Below are 22,878 nucleotides of genomic sequence, written 5' to 3'. Positions count from 1 at the left end.
CTTGCGTGTCACCGGGAGAAAACCAGCACCTCCCTGTGGCAAACTCACACTTTTAGGAAAGTGTTGACGGTGTTGAAGGCAGTCACACTGCTGGGGGGCTCTCCCTGGCTGTTCAGTGGGCACAGTCCCACTTCCTGAGGTGTAAACTCCTAAACTGCAGAGGACTGAAGCCAGGTGAGATGAATCCCTCCCACCGTGGTCAATGTGCTGAGCAGAAGTGACATTACAGCCCCAGGCTGGGCTGTGCGGTACTGCGGGTTTGAATGGGTCCCAGTGGGACTGTTTGCATAGGAAAGCCCTACTCCGTGTAACCACTCCGAAATATGGCTCCTGGGGAGTAATAATGGCTCTTACAGAACTTGATTTGATGCAGTGAGGAGTCTGCAATGTTTGAAGAAGGTGAAAGAGAACAAATTGTACTTTCGTGTGTGCAAAAAAAAGGAGAAAAAAAAGCACATCTTTGGTAGAAATGGTAAAAATAGTATTCTGAGTGGTATCGCTTCATGTATTTTAAAGAACTCATCGGGATGTTCTCTCTGTGGCTGCCCTGTCAGCAATTAAAGCATCAGAGCTGTCACTAATGAACAGTGTTTTAAAAACAGCGTTTTTAAAGGTACAGCATACTAAAATACCATTACTAATAGAGGGAAAACTTGGCTGGTATGTATGGCTATGCAGCTGTAGTAATGATTGCTAAGGACTTTACTAGGGGATGCAGAGCCAGGACACCACATCACCAGGATAATATCTAGACAGAGTTAATGATACAGTTGAATATGATTTAACTTCAGAATTATTCCGTGTGCAGGTGCTAAGGATTTGTAATATTCTTTTGAGTTGGATAGTTTTTCAGCTTGGGGCATATACACACCTGAGGGATAGCCTAGGTATGGCTCAGTGCTCTGGCAGTGTTGTCTCAGCTGGAGGTAGCCAGTCACTGCACAAAGGGAGCTCACGTGTCATCAGACTTTGTGTGATCAGCAAATGTGTACAAGTTTTTTTCTGAATATAGCACCAAGTATCTTGTGGCTCATGGCTGAGTAAACTGTACAGCACTGAGCTCCTGCTTAAAGGCAAGGAATCAGCATTGCTGCCATGGAAATCTGTGGGGTGAGCCTTCTCCACAGCTGGTCTGCATGTGACTTTGGACAAGGTGCTTGTAGGTTTGTTTTCTGGTACTTTCTAATTATTTTTGAAATGTAGGCATCTTTTCAGTTCATCCGTTAGCCCAGCTTATGAAAATTAGACTAATACTTGTTCTGTGCTTGTCTCTTCTCTGCCCCTTCCTTTATTTACCTTCATGTGAGGTCTGTCATAAATTATTTGAGTTTTCCTCACTAAACCAATATTAAGAATATAAAAGTTTATATTGTTCTCTATTTACTGATTAGATTTCTTGCAGAGAGTGTGTGTTTTAATTTGGCAAAGTAGGTATTTTAAGGGTCTTTCAGTTAATTGATCAAGGTTTCTCATGTAAGGGTTTGTATGGAAAGCACAGAGAAAGGGTTTCCTCTTTCTCCTTCATAACACATGCATGTATATATACACATACATTTTAATATTATTTTCTCAGCGTGGCTGGGTATATACATTAGTGGTTGAGTAAATACATGGAATTTGGGTAACAATCTCCCAGTAGCTCCATTAATGCTTTTGTCAGAAGAGTCTATGAAGGAGATTAGCAAATCTAGTGAGAAGTTAATCTTCCATCTGTTAACAGCCGCAAGGTATCCAGTTGCCACTTAAAGAAAGCAAAAGGAACTGAATTTGCTCTGTGGAAGTGAAACAGCTTGGGGTGTATCAATACCTACACCACCAATGTTCATGAATTTTCTCTTGATTTCAGTGTGGTCTGGATCTGTCTGATTTTTACAGGACTTCCTTAAAAATCCTCTTAGGTAAAAATTCTTTAAAAAATAGATTGTTATTCTTTCAATTTTTCAACTGTTCAGCCATGCTGCTGCCTTAGTCAGTGAAGATTTATTCATTTCTAGAGATAACGCTTTGGCACTTAAATGGAAGACCCGCATTTCCCAAATGCTGAAAACCCATGGACTGCATAAAGGACGTGGCAGATAGAGATAAAATTATACTTCAGGCTCTTTAGATGTTAATGGAGGCTACTGTTTCAGCGCCTCTGGAAACCAGGCCACTTGAATACTGATAATAGCTGAGAGCTGTGACTAGGCATGGCAAATTGGGTAAGAATATACATCAGGCGTGATTGGGAAAGCATCTTTGTGCTTCTGCCAACACCCTGCCAACACCCGCTACTGGCACTGTAGGGGTCTGGCTTTATGAACTGTAAATGCTAAAAAAGTGAAATGGTGTGTAGAGAGTTCACTCTACTGGGTATTTGAAGAAAGAAATTGAGGGGAAAGGGAGGCTTGACAGATTGATTCCTGGCGTAACACAGTCTTGTTGATAGAGTTGGACCAGGCATCCATTTATTAACGTTTGTGTCAGAATTCACGTCTGTATTTTTTTGTAAATACACATTTTTTGCAGTTCATTCTGTGGCCTGTTACAGCCATTTCTATACTCATCTTACCTGTTAGGTCATAAATTGATTTGCTGGGGTGCAGATTGAAATATTCCCCTATATTTTAAGCTTCTTTTGAGTGGGGTAACGAAGTGTAATAGATTAAAGGGAAGTGAAATGTACTGCTGACAGGGAACACAGGTATAGTTTAAAAAATACATGAACTTGAGATGGTATTTTACAGTATTCTGTAGTGGTCTAATTCAGATGCATCTTTTTGCCAGTTGTAATATGCACTCATGGTCTTTTCTTACCCACTACTGCAAATGTTGCTGGGTTTTTGTCCATGCTCCCTCCAGAGATACCTGTTAGCACAACGCCTGCTGGAAACCTCAGACCAGTCAGGGTGGTGCAAGTTCATCTAAGTCCTCTTTAAAGCCACAAGCTTCGAGTGCTTTAGCGTTGCAGACTGTATTAGTTCAGTGTGTCCTAAATCAAATACCTTGTAAATGAGACTAATCTCCAAGAAGGTAGTCCGTGTGTACCAGAGCTGTAAGAAACTGCTTACCTGGCATATTTATTTATAGAGCACTAATCACCGTGGTGCCTGGCACTGTCCCCATCCACATTTGCAACACTGTGATGAGCTGACATGCTCTTGTTAGCAGTCCTTCAGTTAGAAGGGCAGAGCATTCTCAGCGAAAGGCCATTTTCCCTCCAGCTTTTCCCTGCTGGCCCAGCAGGCTCATAGCTTTACTGTACTTGAACATTCAGTAGGATAAAATACAAGGAAGGACAAATTTTAAAAGTTTGGGGAAATCATGTAAAGTATCTTTGGTTTTGGTAAATGAGTAGATATTTTGACAACACAGGAAGCGTTCTAATAGGAGCACAGCTCTGCAGAAAAGGACCAGGAGGTCCTGGGAGTCAACAAGTTGAACACAAGGCAGCAATGTGCCCTTGCTATAAAGAAGGCTAGTGGTATTCCTGGCTGTAACAGACAAAGTATTGCTAGTAGGTCAAGTGAGGTGATCCTTCCCCTCTACTTAGCACGGGTGAGGCCTCACGTGGAGTGCTGTGTCCAGCTCCGGGCTCCTCAGTGTCAGAAAGACCTGCATGTACTGGAGAGAGTCAATGTAAGGCCACCAAAATGGCTGCCCAGAGAGGCTGTGGGGTCTCCTCCTTGGGGATCTCCAAAAGCCACCTGGACGTGGTCCTAGGCAGCCTTCTCTGGGTGTCAGATGTGATCAGATGGACCCAGAAGTCTCTTCTGACCTCAACAATTCTGTGTTTCTGTGAAGTCCTGGCTCATTCTTTACCACAGTTAGCTCATGGAGGCCAGGTATGACCTGTGCTGCCCTGAGCACAGGTAGCAGTTTTGTGCTTGTTCTTCAGGACTGCTACATTCAGTCTGGCCTAGTTGTTGCTACTCAAAGTCACCATAGTTGTTGACCTTGGAGCTAAGCAATCATACTGTACTATACAATAAACACCTCAATGACATTGAAGTCACTTAAAGATGAGTCCATTGCAAGTGGAGATGATTTGGAGGGGAGCTCCAGGCAGAAGTTTCCCCACAGGAAAGGGTATGTCTAGGGATGCCATAAGCAACCTGTTTATCCCACATATAAAATATCTGTTGACCCCATTTAGATCAGAAATTGCTCTATTTTTACACACAACCCAAACAAGACATTGTTTTCATTGACTAAAGCAGGAATGCTTCTTCCATCAAGTCCTTTCAGGTGTTCCCAAAGGAAGAAGAAAAACTGGGTTGTGTAACCTGTCTTGCTATGTTTTCATGTGTGTGACGTACCTGTGAATTTCTGCCGGCAGGTCACACTCTCATTTCAAACTGAAGTGCCAAGCACGTCTCTGTGAGATGTGGACAGCATTTTGTACGGAAGAAGTCTGCGAAGGCAGCACAGACCCAGAAAGGTCCTTTGTTTTGGGCTGGCCCACCACTAACTGTGTGGCAAATTTCAGGTAAGGACTATGTTTTATTTACCAAGTTACTGAAACATTTTTAGGTTGACAGGTGACTATCACAGGTTCATTTCAGCACCATTGAATAGGAAGCCAGAATGTATTGATTCTTAAACTCGTTCCTTTATTGCTGTGAGCCAGTCACCCTCTGTGCCTCATTTTCCATCTCTCTCTGCAAATGTGGCAGTGATACTCCCCTATCACTTAAAAATTTGTGAGAAATATGATTTGGCAGGGCATACTCTGTGCTGCAAGCTTGCTCAGTTGGAATTTTCTTTTTTTGGATATAATTCGACAAACACATTGGTTAATTAATAAAATGAACAAGCTGTAGTAAACAGTCAAGCTAACGAAAGGATCAAAGAGACCCTCACAGGACAATTTTAAGCAGAAAAGCTTGTATTGGAAGTAGCAGGAAACATAGAGTGAAATACTGACCTTGTCCTGTTTCTCTTTTTAATTAAATTGTGCCGGAGAAAATGTCAAAATTCCTCCTAAAGCAGAATATCAAAGATTTTTGGTCCATCTTTGGCAGCATTGGCTGTAGGACACAGAAAGGCTATAGAGGTAATTTCAATGATTAGGCTAATTTTGCTCTCAGCAGGAGGGCTCTGTCGTCACTGTGGGTAAGGGAGGGCACCGTCCCACTTAAATCCCAGCTGCTTAACCAAAGTGATTTGGCTGGGTCTTGGGAAATGCATTTTCCCCTTTACCAACAGAGAGCAAAAGCTGACGCATGCAGCTTAATTTGTATGTCACATTGTCCATATCCAAAGAAAATGCTGTATGCAAACTGCTTGTTGTTAAGCTGTCTGTGCTATTTATGATTTTTTTCCCGCTTAATAATCCTGAAACAAAGCTGAAATTTCCTATTGATTTTCAATTGAACTCCTGCCAATAAACATGAGCTTTGATCTAGAGACGGTACGTGATCCTTTATAGCTATTAGAAAGTAGGTGAGTGTGAAAGCAATAGCATCAAGCAGAACAGAGTCAGAGATTTTATAGAAGTGAAATTATTTTATGTCTGGAGGTACACAGAAAGTCGGAGACACCATGCGTGAGTATGTAGGTATCCTGCAGAACTGAAGCATCCAAAGCAATATCACAGTTTTAGTGTTTATGATGTGCATGCCCCTGAAGCAGCATCATTCAGTAGGTTTGTAGTTGCCTAAATTCTTGCTCTGAAAATGTGAAGAACTTGATTTGCATAAGCAGCAGTGGGAATAGCAATTACTCCATCTGGGCCAGGATTTAGATCAAGAAAGTTGACATAAAATTAGGTTAAATTCCTTGCACTGTCCTATTATTAGCTACATTTCACTGGATAGGTTTGTATCCTTGAAAGTGTGTAAATGAGATAAGCCATAAAAAGTCCAAAGTTAAACATTTCTAGGTAAAATGGGACTTTTTTATTGTGGTTTATATGTACTTTTTAATGTGGTGGAAAACCAAGTATTATATAAGAAGAGAAATAAAATAGTGAAAGAAGAAAGAAGTCTATATACCTGAGGAAATACCTCTAAAGTTTTGAATTAAGCCTTTATTTTAAAGTGGTCTGCTTCTCTATTTGCACATCAGTTTCTTACTAAATTCACTGGTAAAGCTTTGATTTCTGTGATAAAGATGATATCTGGAGCTTTTGATCTCCATGGGAGGCTTCTCAGATCATTTTGCAGGGAAACAATTTTTTTTTCATTCAAATCTCCCCCCAAAATTATTTTTTGTATGTATTTATGGAAATTGCAACCAATAAGCAGTCCCTTTCACTGTGGGCAGTACAAGGGCTATTTTGGTATTAGAATGACATCTGATTTGTCCCTTTTTCTGTAATTCTTGCAGGTCGGCAGAACAAAAGGAAACATGGCTCTCTTTTTTGCAAAGGTATTTTATTACAGTCTTTGAAGACATTGCAAAGAGTCCCAGTCATCTAGACCAGTGATCCCCGAGCTGTCATCCTATGCCATACTGATAGATAAAAGCTCTTTCAAAGAGATGTTAAGAAAAAAAGTCATCCCACACCTTCTCCCTGGAGAAGACAGTATGCACCCTACATGTAGTGTTCATTGCCTGAGGAAGAAAACTCTTCTCCCTGTGCCTTAACATGGCTCGACACAAAACCAGAGGAATTTGTGACATGTTTCCTGCCCTACATTGTAGGAGGCACTGCCACCATTGCTCTATTTGAGCCTGGGGCTTTTTCAACACTGATGGCATCTAATCAAGCCAAGCTTGGGAACCTCTGCTTTAACCTATCTGCTGCTCCTGCCTGGCTGTATCCTATCTGAGTGGAGAGCAGTGGGGCTGGCTTTGGTCTTATAAAATGTATATAGAATGTATGCAGAGGGTATTACAAGAGTTTGGATAAACAGGACTGTCCCATTTTAGTCAGCATTTTGCACAGAATATTGCTATAGGCTTTGTTTTCTCTACACCTAGATCTTATGGTTGAGATTTGTGGCTTTATCTGCTTCTTTGCAGTTCATGGGGTTGTTTAAATCATTTTTTCTGGGGATGATTTCTAATCCACTGTTCTCCTGTTCAGTCAATTTCTCTGTTCTGGACAATGGGCTGCAACCGATTTCAGTAGAAGCTGATAGTGCAGCCTAAGGCATCACAGTGATCAGTATGTTTTACTATTTTTTTTTTTGGTTAAAAGCATGCTGTTACTGCTGCAGCCCATTCTTCATAGTATAGTCTCTCCTGTGCAACTCTTCTCCTCTGGAGTTTGTATCCTTCATAACTGTCATGGTCCCAAATAATCACTGAATTACCTGAAAAAGGAGAGTGATGCCATGTTGATGGATTCTTCAAAATTAAAATTGCGGGGAAGTCCACATGTAGATTTTAAGATTGGTTTCTTTGCTGCTTAATCTGATTCCTGTAATGTATCAATTTTGTTACAACAGGGTGTTACTGGGGCCATGGTCATCATGCCTTCCAGATAATGCTGGAGGCTTTCCTTTTGTCAGAGATCTTTCTACTGCACTACATCTGAAAATGATTTGCTTCGTGTCCAGTTACTGCTTGATCACTCTTAAAATCTCAGTCTGGTGTTTTCAATATTAAAGAATTACTTTTTTGTACATGTGTTTTCAGTCGAATAAGAGAAGAGAAGGAAAAAGACTATCCTAAAAGCATTCCTCTGAAGATAATTGCAAAGGATGTTGGAACTTGTGCATATGTAAGTGCTCTCAAGCTAATCTGGGGATCTAAATTCACATCACCTATGAATGCTATTCATCTGTAAATCCTATGGATATTGGGATGGGGGGTGGACACCTTCTTTTGGGTTGCAATCTCTTGAGAATCTAGCCCCCACTAGAAGACTCAGGATAGGCAGCCCAGAAATGTGTGTTTCCTGTCTCTAATGTAAAAGTTCTTTTTTAAAGACATTGTTCCTGGTGAGAAATACTGGATCCAACACAAAAGCTAAAGACTATGAGTTAAAGCCCCAAGAAACACATCTAGAAGAACTTACGCAGAAGCATTTTAAGAAATGCCCCTACAATGTTCCTTTTTTTTCCTTTTAAAACTGATTTAAACTCACAGCTGCCTTCATTCAATTCTGCAAAGTTGCAGTGGGTTGTTTTATTGTTTATAATGATCGTAAATCAGTAAAGCTCTGTATATGAACACTCTGAAATTGCCTTAAACGTGGTTTTCATCAGCTTACTGATGTTGGTACATTGTAGGCGCAAAGTAAATTGGTAAAGAAAGATTGTCCACGGGGTGATTTGCACCTTTTTTACTAAGCCATTTTTGACCAATTTAAAGGAAATTCTTGAAGGTAGGCTGTTCCCTAGGGATACCCTAGCATTTAGCGATAATCCATCCATTCTTCCTCTGCTTCTTAGACATTTGTCCTTTCTTTCAAACAGAGCTTTTAAGATCTGTATTTCATCTTCAGAAGCCTAAAGAGCATTTGCAAGAACTTGAGAAGTTTTCGCAGAAGTTAAACTTCATCGAAGGTTTTTGTCCAACAGTGAATCTCTGCTTAGAATTCTGTACTTGCACAGGAAGAAGCTTAAAAAAAAGCAGCCTTTTTCAGAAAATTATTATTGAGGTGAATTATAATAGAATTGCTGGGTTGCTAAGAGAAATGTTAATGAGCAATAATAATCGTTGTGGTAGTTCAAAGGAAGGACTGCAGATCAAGGTGTGCATGTTCTCAAAGTTCATGTTGAACTTTGTTGTTTTTTTGTGTGATGGTTTTTTTTTTTTTTTTGTATGCCTTTTCTCCTTAGCTATAATTAGCTTATGTGCCAAATATGTTTTTTTTGTTTTGTTTTTTTTCTGATCCTGATAGTCCTAGAAACGACACGCTGTAGTCTAGCTATTATCGGTAATAAAGCAGTGGAGGAGCAGATGGAAACTTTGTAATGCAAATAGTTCTTATGGCTCTGTGTTCCCCATGCTGCAGCAGCTGGAGATGCCCAAGAATTATTTCAGTTTTGGGGGAGAGGGAATGGTGAATGCAAGGCACAAACCATTTTATCATATTCTAGCCCAGAGCAAAACTTATGCAAATATGCTGACCTACTCCTGAGAGCCAGATGTCATTGCTTTGGGCAAATGTTAAATTTTTTATGGTATGAGCGTTCAGATATGTCCTTGGGCAAGATATACAGTTCTCTCACTACTTTCCTTTGATTGCCATGGCAGTTTGCTACCATCAGGGACTTACACACACGTACAGCTCAGATCTTTCCTAAACGCAGAACGTCAGGGGGTTGTTTCACCTGAACATCCTGTGGCCAGTGTAAAACTGGTACAAATTCACAGAGCAGCAGGGTATAGCAAACTGTCCTGGGACTGGCAGTGAATATTTACATCCTGGCTCTGCCACCCTCCCTTCCTTAGGCCGTTTAGGCGGTTTATTGCAAGCGGGCATGCATTTGTTCTGCCAGGGCTTTGCACTGGCCACGACCCAGCTCCAATCCAGCAGCTGTGCAGTCTCGTTAGCAGAGCCAAACTCGCCTGTGTGTCAGGAGGGCTTCACAACTGGTGCCTGAGGCCAGGGCAGTTGTGATAATGCCAGCAGAAAACACTCTGGACATGCCCTCCCCGCTTACTGTTGCCTCTGCAAGGCAATGGCAGTGGTGCTGCCACATCCCAGCGGGGCTGGGGATGGAGGCATTAATCCTGGTGTGCTTGAGATGCCCAGCCCTGCGGAGGAGCACGATGCAACGTGAAGGTAGGGAGCGGTGTCCCGCTGCACGGGAATGAGCCTGGTGCCAGGCAGCAGGTGCTGCAGCCTCCCTCTGGGAACGCTGCCTTGCAGAAAGCCATGCTTCCTCCAACACAAAGCACAGCCCTTCGTGCTGGGTGCCGTGGCTGTTTAGAAAGAGGGGCTTTATGCCACCCCATGCTTTTCCGATCTGCCGGTCAGCAGAGTCAGGAGGATGCTAGCGAGGCAGTGTTTTTAACTGGAGGACAGACTACCAAGAGGAAGTGTTCCTGGTATTGAGCCAAATCTGGCTTTGAGAATTCTATATAGAAGGTGGCAAAGGATATAGAGATGAACAGCCTATGTACAGTGTTTTCTTACCAGGGAGATCTTCAATAGAAAAGGAAGGAAGTGATTAACATTTGACGCAAAAACCTCTTTTTTCACTGAAAAAAATCACTGAAATGTTTCTTTTTGTTTCCTTTTTTTTTTTTTTTTTTTTTTTTTTTTCCAAAGGCAACTTGCATACATCTTGTCCTGACTAACCATGGCACTCTGCCTGTTTGATGGAGCTCTTGGGGAAGCAGGGAGCAAATCCAGAAAGTGTACGATGAGGCAGAGGAATCAAAGCTCTGTCTCAGGCAGCTGGGTCTTTCTCTGTGGCATAACTTACTTATGAAGCAAAATTTCAACTGTTTTTTTTTTTTCCAGCAATGAATTATGCAGAGTTATTGGACTTCGGATATTCTTTGCAAATCCAAATCTTTAATACCACTTTCTCCTCTTTTCTGTTCACAGTCAAAAACCCTAACTGTAACCAATGTTGATACAGCAAATGATGTAATTCTCATGGCCCTGCAGCAGCTGGGAATTTCTGTAAGTACTTGCACAGGTTTTAATGAGTCTTTTTGTAGTCACTTTTAATAATCAAATCTCTTCTTGCACCTTTTCCAAGTTTTAGGATATTAATATTAATTAAAACCTTTATCATAGCATTTCAGTGTTGATGAAATGAAGCAAAAGTGTCTTGTTAATATATAGACCTCCAGAGATAATCAAATGCCTTAAAAGTGTTGAATAAGTCTCCCATCCCTGTAAGGAATCAGTCATATTTGAAGTTGCTTTTAAATCTATTTTGCTGATGCATGAGAGGAGATACCGAGACACAAAAACTGAGTTTGATGCAGCTCCTTTTGCATACTTCAGTGTGAACAGAAAACCTACTGACCTGCTTGTTTGTTAGTTTCCAAATGTGCAAACACGCATGGTCAGCTGTGTCCTCAGATTACAAATACAGGCACTGCTCTCAAGTGTCCAGATCAGACTCTGTAAATATCTGTCGATCTTCAGTGTCATGTGAGGTACGAATGCAGCCGAGTGATCGCACAGAATCTGAATGCACCCAATTTAAGCAATGGCCTGAAACTATTTGGAAAGAAGTCTTCCCAGGATACCTAAGATACCTCAGAATAGTGCTCTGAGTAGATGCAGCTATCCCCAGGAGATCCAGTAGTGTCTGATCTGGCTCCCTTTTCTCTAAACCAGAGAAGGAAGTGCCTCAGGTGTTGCCAGGAATCAGTGCCAGGGGCAAGAATTCTGACTCCTTTTCTCCCATTGTTTTGCAATGTGACTCTAACCAATGCTGATGGTCATAGAAGCTCCTGGATGGCAGGTTTTTGACTGGCCTGTCAGTCTCCTGTTTGGGTAACGATATTTTTAAATGTGTTGGTCTGGATGCATATGTTCATCTAGATGCAAGGATCCTGACAAGTCTGACCCAGTGCCACTCTTGTGCTTCCCTGAGGCTTCCAGGGACCCCCAGCCAAAGTTCGAGTAGCCTCAGAATTTACCTTCCCTAGCATGCATTATCCCTAATTTATACAGGTTTTTAGTGCATCCAGAGGCTTATTCTTCTAGTTTGGTGTTTCCTGTGCACAGCAATTTCCATCCCATCTTTTTCTGGCTCCGACATCCCATTTACACCAGGTGTGTGGCCCCAGCTCAAGATCCTGTAGTCTGTCCGGTTAAGGTAGCTCTGGAGGTGACAGAGGTGAAGAAGACACGATGTGAGTTAAAATCAAGCCCATTGTCTCCCACAGTCTGCACCCAAAATCAAGAGACTGGGCTATGTTACAACTGCAAGTCTTTATTAGGATGTTTCGTTTTTACCTGTTGTATGGGTATCATTTGCACTTCCTCATTTCATGTCTGGAAAAATCAGGAAAATGGTAGTATCAAAAAAGAACATTTTGTTTGAGGTGAGCAGGAGGAGGAGCTGGTTCGGTTTCAGCTACGTGTTCTCAAGCCTTTCCTCCTCTTCACGTTTTCATTTAGAGTGAGAAAAAAATGAAAGCCGTCTGAAAGATGTAAAATCTTGCCCGCTGAATTATTTGCCCTAATAATATACTACATTTTTTCACTGCGTCTTCACAGCATAAAGCCTTTTTCATTAGAGACAGATCACAAGATTAGCAGTAGAGTCAGACAAGCTAAATAAATTAAGCTGTAGCCTGTATATCAATCAAACACCCAGCCCCCTCCAAGGATTTCTCTAACTGCGAGGGAGCTTTTCCTTAGGCACCATCTCAAGGTTTTTTTTTATGTCCAGAGAGAACCACTTGAAAGGAGCTCTATGACTTTTCGATGGCAATTATAAAAACTACATTTCACATGTTGGGTGATTAATGGGGCTGTTACTTTTGCTGAGTTCACTCTGTTTTAATGCGTCAGGGTTTTTCCCTCCGTGGTTTCTCTGGTAAAACGACAACTAGTTCTTGCAAAATGGCATCGAGCCTCTCTTCCAAATGATCAAGGGGAGCAGAAAGAAGGACCTTGGGTTTCCCAGCTCCGTACTTGCATATCCACTTGCTGATTTTTCTGGGGCTGCCACATTCATACTGACAAATGGCCTCACAAAGCCCATAAAGGACAACATTTGCAGCTGGGAGATGAGCAGGCTGCCTCCTGAAACCGCACTGCCTAGCTCTTCCCCTTCCCCTGCCTCCCCTTCACAGCCACTAACCCTTTGCTATATACATTTAAAAGGAAAAGTAAATACCTTTTCCTGTGCTCCTCAGCTGTATTTATTTGCTCCTGGCGGCTTGCCCTGAGGCTCCAGAGATGTCTCTAAAGCCTATTTATTTTCCTTTTGCCTCCTGCTAGCTAACTTTACAGCAGTGCTAATATGGCCCAGAAAGCTCTGTCAGTCAGCGAGCAAACTGCAAAGGCTTTATTTTAGAGGGCATATCAGCATTACACCAGGTGCGTGCGCCAAGCAGAGCCTCAAGAGCTCTGGGGACACTGGGTAAAGGGCCAGACAATGCAAGATAGTAGGCAAATCTGTTTAAAAGGAGGTAAGGTTTAATTTTAGAGCTAAATAAATACCAGTGCTAGGTATTTATCACCTTTTGTAGCCAGAAAAATTTGGCCTTTAATTACCCTGTCGTAGCAGTGTTGCTGAAAAGGGATTTAAGGTGTAAGAGATCACTTTCCACATGTGTATTTATCCACACGCTGTTACTCTTTGTCCCGAGGGGGGTTTATATTAAATGTCATTCTTTCTATCTCTATTTGTCATATCTGAAGTAATGCGCCATTCTCCTCCTTCAGTTAAACTGCAACATGCTCTTGTATACCTGTGCTCAAGGCAGTATTTAGGATTTGCTTTCCAATCAGCAGTTTTTCAGGGCTTTTCCCAAAGTTGCTCACATTCTCCGATCCTCTGGAAATTGTCTCCTTTGATGTAGATTTATCCTCTCTGTGGTGAATTTTAAAAGAGGGTTCAGCAGCCTTAAAGCACCACACAACACTCCCAAGCCCTTGCACACAAAACAATGCATCAAAGGGCCAGCGAGGCTGTTTTGGGACAGCACTGAGTTACAGGAGTCCCTTGGATGCCATCCTTGCCTTGGCCCCAGTGGTGGGTGCTTGGTTGCAGGTGAAAGGGCTCCTGCCCCGTCCCGTTCTCCCACGTGCAGCGTGGGATGCTCTTCACTGGTGAGGCTGAGCTCGTCCTGCTCGGAGGGGATGTAGAGAAGCTGGGGAAATATTGGAGCAGATGTCTCAGGTGAGAGGCTGGTGGCACCTGTTTGCCAGGGCACATCATGATTGCCCTGATCCTCAGGGTGGAGCTGAAGGGTCATCTTAGCTCATGTGAGCTGTCCTCCACATAGAATCACAGAATCACTAAGGTTGGAAAAGCCCTCCAAGATCACCTGGTCCAACCATCCCCTACCACCACTTACCACCCACCAAACCATGTCCCCAAGCACCACGTCCAACCTCTCCTTCAACACCCCCAGGGACGGTGACTCCACCACCTCCCTGGGCAACCCGTCCCAGTGCCTGACTGCTCTTTCTGAGCAGAAATGTCTCCTCATTGCCAACCTAAATCATGTGCTCCACATCAGTCCTCTGCCTCATCCTGCTTATCCGTAACCCCTCAGGATGATCAGAGCTGTCACTTCTGGGCTGGAGGTTGCCTCATCTGCATCCTCCTGGTCACAGGGAGGCACGTGGGCTGGGGACTGACTCACCGACAGCATGGCTTACGTGTTGGTGAGGCCTCAAAAGCAATCCCGAGTCCTGGCAGGCTGCGACCTCAACCCCTCTGCATCCAGGAGTAGTGCCAAGAACTAGGGCAAATCATCCCCTTTTCCTACCAAAAGAGAAAACCCCCATAGGAAGCTGCTCAGTGTTTTAGAAAGGATGGGTTCTGGCCACCCTCACAGCTCAGAGATGGACCAGTGCTGCTCACACTGCATTGCAAGCGACAGAATTCAGAAACCTGGATGGTGGCAAATTTGGGCACCGTGAAAGTAAGCAGGGCTCCCCGTTGGTGCTGGTGGCAGGGTGCAGGGTATCGTGTTGTGATAAACCTAACACAAAGCTATTGGTAATGGCTGGGAAACTTATTCTTAATTCTGGTTTCACAGGGCTCTGAAAAAGACTACAAGCTGTGGGTGATTTCAGGAAGAGAAGATGCTCCGTACCCTCTTATTGGTAAGCTGTTGGCATGATTTTATTTTTCAGTGTTCATTTATTAGTTTTTAGTGCTGAAGGAAGCAAGAAATGCAGAGAATACTGACGTGAAGCTTCCTCTTTATTTTTTTCCCCCCTGTTTTTCCTCTTACTTCCCCGTCATGCAAGTTTGCCTATTTGGGGAGCTAGTCAGATGCTGATCTTTTGTTTAGAAGAGCAGTTGGGTCTGGTTGTGCCATATTCACTGGAAAAAGTTCATTTATTCCTGCACCGTTTTTGCTGTTTTCAGCTGCGTGAGCCTCCGTCTTTGTACAGATCCAGCCTCTCCACTCCCCCTCCTCCTTCCCTGGAGCTGCTCCAGCTCTACTGTATTTCTTCCTCCATTTCCATAGCGTTGTTTACTCTGCCCCCCTCCTCAGCACAACTCGGCAGAGTTTTGAGAAACATTCCCTGCTTCCACAACTCAAGAAGCACTTTCCAGCCCTGTGTTTCCCTTCCTGGCTGACAGCTCCCCTCTGACTAGGAGCAAACTGTTGCTTATTCGCTTTCTCAAATGGTTTTGAAAACATTCCCTCGCCAGGAATCGACTCAAAGCTGAGAAGTGATGGGATGGGGTGATTTAATTTTGGCCCGTGGTTCACCGAGAATAAATCCCTTCCCATTATTAAGAACCCTGCTCCATAGAAGCCTGCATTACTCATGCTAGGTAAGAGTTCACAGACGATTAGAACAGGAAAAATATGTGGATTTTCTGTTTTCCTCCTGCAAATCTAACCCTGGTAAATCTTAGCATTCCTTCTCAAAGCAGCCCCAACTACAAATGCTTTGCTGGAGTCAGACAACATTAATATTTATAAAATGTCTAACCTGCACACCTTATAGACACTGCAAGCTGGTTTGTCTTTGAAACGTACCAGACTTTGACTTTTAGACTGTTCTGTGTAGCTCAGTCTGATGAAATCACAGCTGGGGTTTTGAATGCAGAACCAGAGAGTTCGGAAATGGAGAAGACCTTTTTAGCCGACTGACCCTTTCCCTGCAAATTCAGTGTACAGCCTTTGGAAAAGAAGAATCTGACAGCAAACTGATGCTGCTCCTGATATTTACACAAAGGTTTATCACATGAGGCCGGCTTTTAGCATAGGTGCACATCAGAAGCAGCATTCAGCTGTGCTTCAGTTTCACTCCACCTCGAATGCCAAACGTTGTTTCTTCCACTAGCAGCATTCAAGTCCAAGTGCAAGCTAACTAAAACTTCCCAGCTTTAGATTTAATATGTTTCAACTGCCCCATCCTTGGACAGGTCCAAAAAACTATCTTTCTGCTGGCATTTTTGAAAGCTCCCCCTGGAATGAATTACCTCTTTGTAGTCCCTGAAGATGCTGGGTAGTGCAGCCCGCAGCTCATCTGCCTCAGCCCCGTGATGAACGCTTCCTTCCTGCCCCAGCCTCAGGCAGGAACCGTGATTGTGCCTCTTTTGGCTGCACCGAAGGTGCTTGCACTTACCACGGAGAGGCAGGGGAGATCACTTCCACTCTGGATTTTGTTGGTTTTGCGGGCTCAGCAAAAATTTGACAGGCGACTGCTCCCAAAATCGCATTTCTTGCCAGAACCGTGTGAGAAGCGAGTACCTGAACTTGGAGCAGTGCGAGTAAAGTGGTCGAAAGAATGAACGCTGATTGCAGAAATAGTCACTTGTATTTTTCTGACGGGCCTTTATGTGATACAGCTGTAACAGGCCTGAGTCTCCTTTCACATCTGTCTAGCTACCCTGAACGCAGTAACTCCATATCAGCCAGTATGTGATTTGTGCCAGTGTAAATATGCAGAAAAGCATCAGTTCTGAGGTTACCAAAAAATTGCTGCTGGCCAGCATGCAAAATCTGCTTTTCCTCTGAGATAGATGTGAGTTTTGCAAGTCACCAGCCAATCCAACCCCAGACAATGACAACTTCTCTCTGCACAGGCCACGAGTACCCCTTTGGCATTAAGATCAGCCACATCCGCGATGCGATGCCCCACGGGTCGAAGCACTGTGCCTGCCCCCGGCAGCTCCAGGGATCCTTCCTGACGGAGCAGCTGCCCCAGGAGCTGCAGTGCCAGTTCGTGCTGAAGCCCAGCCGCCTGGCCGAGAGCCCACCGCTGCACGGTACGTCGCCCTGCCTGCCAGCATCCTTCCTCCACAGCCTGCCCATGTCCTGGCTCTGCTGTGGGATGCCAACGCGCTGGGACAGGGGTGGGAGGCGAAGAGGAGCGGGCAGATGTTGGCTCCAGCTGCACGGGGATTTTGCTGTGTAGCTCTCTGTGATCTGAGCGTGCTGCTGTATGTGTGCCGTTTTTGTAAGTTACATTTTGACAAGCCGCCTGTCAAGGGGTTGCTCTAAAACCTACAAAAGAAAGACAAAATCTCACCCCTGCAGTTTTTTTTTGAAGTCTATTAGCTGGGCTTCTCCCTGCAGCCCTCGCTGTGCTCTGTAGCAAGGCAGGGTGGTTCAATGGTTCACTGTCAAGGCTTCACTTTGGCACAGAATTCCCATACAACACTTGGCAACATCCCTTATCTGAACAAGGTGCTAAACAAGCACCCACCTCCCTCAGCAGGACCCCTCACATGGCACAGCCTGGGCATGAATTTGAGAACCTAGACAAAGTGAGCAAATACAACTTCTTTATTTCAGTTCTCCCTTAGTAAAATGAAGATAGTAATATTTTCTCATTCCTTTGGCCTTGATCCTGCAAAAATATGAGCACCTGCTCTCTGTTTCGCACTCTGTTGTCAATGACACAGTGACTACTCACTGCTCATGAGTAAAACATGAACTCTCCATCGTATAAAAAGAGATGGAGAGCAACTTTTTGCTCGGGCAGACAATGACAAGACAAGAGGGAATGGTTTTAAACTAAAAGAGGGGAGATTTAGGTAAGGTATAAGGAGGAAATTCTTCCCTCAGAGGGTGGTGAGGCCCTGGCACAGGTTTCCCAGAGAAGCTGTGGATGCCCCACCCCTGGCAGTGTTCAAGGCCAGGCTGGATGGGGCTTTGGGCAACCTGGGCTGGTGGGAGGTGTCCCTGTCCATGGCAGGGGGTTGGAGTTAGACAGTCTTTAAGGTCCCTTCCAACCCAAATCATTCTGTGATTCTATGAAAACAGATGAGTAGATCTTGACAGGACTGGGGCATTAGACTACAAACTCTGTACGATGAGGATGCATCCCATGATGTGTTTTTATTTTTGCTTAACACACTATCACACTAAGCTTAATTAGGAGCTCTGCCCTAGCTCACCATTAATGACTGTACACTAATAAAAAGCACACTTCATTATCCTATGCAAGCCCCAATAGCCAAGATCTCCCACAATGTACAAGTAGAATCCATTTGTAATGTTTTTAGAAATTAAATATAGCAAGGTTATATCAGTGCCTATTAGAAATTATTCGGGAAATTGATTGCGTTTTATATAAATTAATTTCCTTTCCATGCTCCTTCATCCCCCCCCTCCCCGGTAATTTGTATCGTATATTACTTCACGGCATATTTCAAGAGTGAGGCAATCTAGCGAAGGGGTGTAATTAGGTTTACAGGCCCCGCTTGGCAGCTGACATTGACTGGCAAGAGAAAATAGGAATGCAAATCAGCCCCGTAAAGCCCCAGCACAGATGTGTTGTCAGCAGCGCCCTGCGAGCCGCGGGAGGGGAGGCCGGGCTGGCGTGGGGCAGCAGACGCCCGGGGCAGGCTGCGAGTCGTGCTCAAGGATGGGATACACAGGAGGAGGAGAGGCTTTTTCTGCTTTCATCCTTGGCTGGCAGAACCTTTCTGAGTGATGCATAGGGCTGGCTGCTTGCAAAGCAGATTGTTTTGCTGCTCGTGTGCTCTTCACGCCTCCTGCTCACCTGTTTTGGTTTGGGAAAATGGAGAAGGGTACCCGCCTGCAAGCCAGGGCTGTGATCTGGTTTGGGGCTTGTCTTCTGATCAGCGAGCCAGGAGCTGTGGTGTTGTTGGGGACCACCGGGCACAGCACCACGTGCAGGGCAGCTCGCAGGGAGAAGGGTCTGGGAGCCCACGCTTTGCTGCCCACCTGCCGTGTAACCCTCCCTCCATCCCTCCAGGGAAATCCAGCCTGGGACAAGAGGCCGTACCTCCTCCTCAAGCAGTGATTGCTGTTCTGGTGGTGGGACTTACCTGAGCCCTGAGATAATTCTGTTGATTTTTCCTTAAAATGTGATAAAACCTGGAAACCAAGATTGAGCAGCACCTCCAGCAAGGCTCTCAGCTGACGCCTGCGGTTTGACTTGAAGGAACTGACTGCTCTCAGTGGCTCATTTGCCGTCCAAATTGTTATTTAATCGTCTGTTAGAAGAGAAAGCAAAATGTAAGCAAGGTGGTCTCAATACAGAAAGGAGGTCTTTGAAAGAAAATCCCTTTCTGCTTGAAAAGGGGTTTTCTGTTTGAAAGGGATTTGGTCAGAAAGGCTGATGGGTTTTTGAAGAGATCTGAGGTTTTCTTGGGAAGTTTCAGTCTATAGGCAGAGGAAATGGCACTTGAGTGGCTGAGACACTACAATGAATGGACTAAATTCCCTCATATAAAATACGAGTAGAATTGATCCCTAGGCAGATGGCTGTTGTTGTGAGCTCTGAGCAGATCTGCAACCAAAGTAGTGTTGCTTTTCTTCTGGTTCTGGGCTGGGAATTATCCCCCATAGCCAGGCCTGGGGTGCAGCGCTGGTGTTTCCCTGTGGAAATTGTGCATCTGTCTGGGCTGAGAGGAGGCTGGGCACCCAGTGTAACTTCGCACAGGTTCAAGAAAAGAAAGTGCACGTCCTCCCTTTCCCATCTCTTCTTTGCCCTGACACTTCTCAAACCTCTTCGAAGCAGGGATAGGAAACACATGAGCTCTGTTATTGGTGAGTGTTGATTTTGTGAGTGAGGTGGCATTTCGCTGCTGTGCATTAGTTGTTGGTTTGCATCCTGGTTTGCTGAAGACCACCACTCAAGATTTTCCTCCTGCCCCAGGAGAGCTGCATTCAAGCAGTTTCCCCTCGGTCACCTTGTCCGTTTGGGCTTTGGCTTTCAGGAGTGGAGCAAACAGTGAGAGACTTAAGGTCTTTAAGACTTTTTTCTTTGTTATTTCTGCTATTCCTTTGTCTCCAAAATAGGATCTCTCCTTAATTTTTACTCCTGCTAGATCTACAGGTCTACCAGAAAACAAACAAACAAACAAACAAACAACAAAAAAAAACCATCAAAATGTATTTGTGACTGGGTGACTAGAACTGCAAGAGGCACAGTCACATGCTCATGTCCTGCTCATCCGAAAGAAAAAATGTTGTTTTGAAAGTTTTTCTTCGTTATGTTCTCCCAAAACATGACGTGTCAAGGAAAGCCTCAGACATTGCCAAGCTGATATTTCATGGAGCTTTGGACTGCTTAAAATGTATGTCCTCGTTACTTTTTATGAAAAGAATTTTTCATCGGGCTTTAGCATTCATATGCTCACATTTTGCATTAAACTGTAACTTTTCATCCCGTAAACCGCTAGTGAAAAGACTTCCACCCATTCCCGAAGGGAGCATGATCCTCCAGAATGGAATGATGTATAACAGAAAATCACTATTGGGGCTAAAAAATGCATGAAATGAAGTACAGGAGAAAAAAAATGTGGTCTTATACTGCAGTCCATGCTTCTGCAAGCCTTGCTTCTACCCTCTGCCCTCCACAGCAGCAGAAAGCTGAATGTTTGACCCGGTGAAAGAACCAGCTGATAGCAAGGTGCATAGGGTGGGTGAGCTACTAAATCGAAGCTGAGTGGCTTTGAAGACGTCTAGAAAAGGAAAAACATGTTGGAATAAGTTTTTCCCACTTAGCACGTCCATTGGAAATGGTGTCAGCTCCCCTTGAACAGTAGCCCGTGCTTTTAAGAAGCATTTAACTCACGGATGTTGAGAGAGGTCACGTTAAAAACCTCTGGGTCTTAACATCACTATTTCCTTCTTCATGCACTGCAAACAAGGGCTTCAATTAGCGGTGCTCTTTAGCTGTCTCCTGAAATGCATTAAAATAAATGAAGACAAATGGAGCCCATCGGCGTGCTGGCAGCGTGCTGAAATGCCATCTGGAAGGCGTTGATCAAAGGGCAGGCAGCATCCCCGAGCCATGGTCAGTGAGGACACGCTGCTTCTGCAGAGAGGAGAGCAAAGGTGGCAGCTTCTCATAGCCTGACAACATCTCACCCAGTCGGTGAGGGGGAACGGGCTAAAGATGCCCCAAAAGGAGGTTTGGGTTGGATATTAGGAAGAACTTTGTTACCGAAAGGGTTGTGAGGCATTGGAACGGGCTGCCCAGGGAAGTGGTGGAGTCACCGTCCCTGGAGGTCTTTAAAAGACGTTTAGATGTAGAGCTTAGGGATATGGGTTAGTGGAGGACTGGTTAGTGTTAGGTCAGAGGTTGGGCTCGATGATCTTGAGGTCTCTTCCAACCTAGACATTCTGTGATTCTGTCATTCTCTGGTGTTACTTGTGGAGAGCATCTCCCGCATTGCCAGCAGACCTAGGACGCCTCCGGATGGTCAGCCAAGGTGAGGGCCGTGGTGTTTATTTACCCATTTTTACCAGACAAGGTCTGCGGCCCGCACCTCCATGGGAAGCTGCCGGGCTGAGGTTCACCATCCTGCACTGAGGGGAGGTGCGGGAGCCGTGCTGGAGCCGTGCAGTGCAGGTCTTGGTGAGCCTCTTCAGAGTGTGGGTAGGGCAGCACAGTCTCCACATGCACACACGCACAGGTATGCACGTGGGGGATTAGGCTGAGCCGGGTGCCAAGGAGTTGGTTTGGTTCGTGTCATTTTTTCCTTTGAAACCATAGTAACCACGGCAAAACAAACACTGGAATTAGGATTGAAATGCATTTCTTCTAATAAACGCCTCTCTCTTTTCCCAGACTTGAGCCAAAAGTCGTTTAAAAGGAAAAGATCTATCATAAACTGGGCTTTTTGGCGTGGCCCAGGCACTCACTTGGACAACGTGCCCCTCTCCTCAACATCTGCTGCTCCTGGGAAGCTCTTTGGCCTCTTGCTAACAGCCATCTGTGAGGATGACAACCTGCCCAAACCTCTCTTGGTGAGTCCCAGGCTCGGGGCTGGTCTTACAGTGGTGGAATTTCTTTGAGAACATGGGGATGCTGTTAAATGGGACACTGAAACTACTCGAGCAGAGCAAACAGAAGGAAGCCTCATTTATGCTTCCCAGCAAGAACTTGGGTTTTTGAAATATGCTGTGATCAGCCCTGGTTGGTACCAGGCAGCCTGAGAAGTGTGTGATGGGCCGACTCCTCCAGGCTGCTGCTTCCTTACAGCTTCCTTACAGCTCCCTAATCCTCACTCACACTCTGTAAGTACACACCACGGTCATGCACATTTCTTAAACCACTCCCAAAGTCTCTGTAAAACCCCTAACTCCAATCAGGTTGTGCCTGCTGCCCACTGCAGGCAGCCCATGCTTGTGTAGAAATGCCTCCTGCCCTTAAGCAGGCAGCTTCAGAGCCTTTCTTGGAGGCATCCCAGCACTCTGGGTCCTCATTTTTGATCTGGCATCGCCACTGCAAAAATGGTTGGGATGGCTGGAGGCTTCAGGAACTCCTCAGCATCTTTTCACCCTGTGTCAAGCAAGTGCTCGTGCTGTGGGTGCCCAAAACTCCCTCTCCACCCAATCCATGGACAGCAGAAACATCCCAGAGCCCATCCTAGGCACAATTAAGGCAGATGTGTAGCATTTTTTCGGTCATGAGGGTGTCCTGAGGACTGCCCTGTTATTAATGCAGTAATTGAAGTGTTTGTGGAGGGGGAGGGAAGAGCGCCCACCATGATCCCTGCAGGACTGGGCCCTTCCTCTTAGCAGGCTGCCTCCCAGCTGGCACAGCTCGCCAGAACCCCACTGAAATCAGTGGGGTTACATCAGTTTGTAGTAACAGATGGTTTGTCTCCAAAGCTTGTGCTTGATGCTTTATCATAGCCCAAATAATGAATCATACCAGGACTTTTTGAGTCTTGTAATAGCGTTGGGTTTTAGTTCCTTTCGAGGGGGAATTGTACATTTTTATCATTTAGGTTATTTAAGTAAGCCTGCCAGAGATGGGCTCGGTAAGAATCTGGTCTCTCTTTTCCTCCGTCTAAGAGAGGAGCCGGCGCTGCGTTTTGGAAATTTTTCCAAAACATAAATATTCAGAAATTTATATCTAAGTTACATCTAACATATCTAAGTTACTAAGTA

The 22,878-nt window shown here is 44.7% G+C and overlaps 1 protein-coding gene across 1 annotated transcript in view; it reads left to right on the top strand.

Moving 5' to 3' along the window:
• The window catches only part of ARHGAP20 (Rho GTPase activating protein 20), a 61,115-nt gene that overhangs the window by 28,963 nt on the left and 9,274 nt on the right, over positions 1-22,878 (top strand). The window contains exons 4-10 of the mRNA XM_084503486.1: positions 4,319-4,468; positions 6,310-6,351; positions 7,567-7,651; positions 10,436-10,513; positions 14,572-14,638; positions 16,584-16,766; positions 21,551-21,729. Coding sequence (XP_084359612.1) covers positions 4,319-4,468; positions 6,310-6,351; positions 7,567-7,651; positions 10,436-10,513; positions 14,572-14,638; positions 16,584-16,766; positions 21,551-21,729 — 784 coding nt within the window. The remainder of the gene's footprint in view (positions 1-4,318; positions 4,469-6,309; positions 6,352-7,566; positions 7,652-10,435; positions 10,514-14,571; positions 14,639-16,583; positions 16,767-21,550; positions 21,730-22,878) is intronic.

Source organism: Aythya ferina (assembly GCF_964211825.1).
Source record: "Aythya ferina genome assembly, chromosome: 1".
NCBI classification, from domain to species: domain Eukaryota; kingdom Metazoa; phylum Chordata; class Aves; order Anseriformes; family Anatidae; genus Aythya; species Aythya ferina.
Note: the sequence above shows the minus strand (reverse complement) of the source record. Positions and strands in the feature narration are given on the sequence as shown.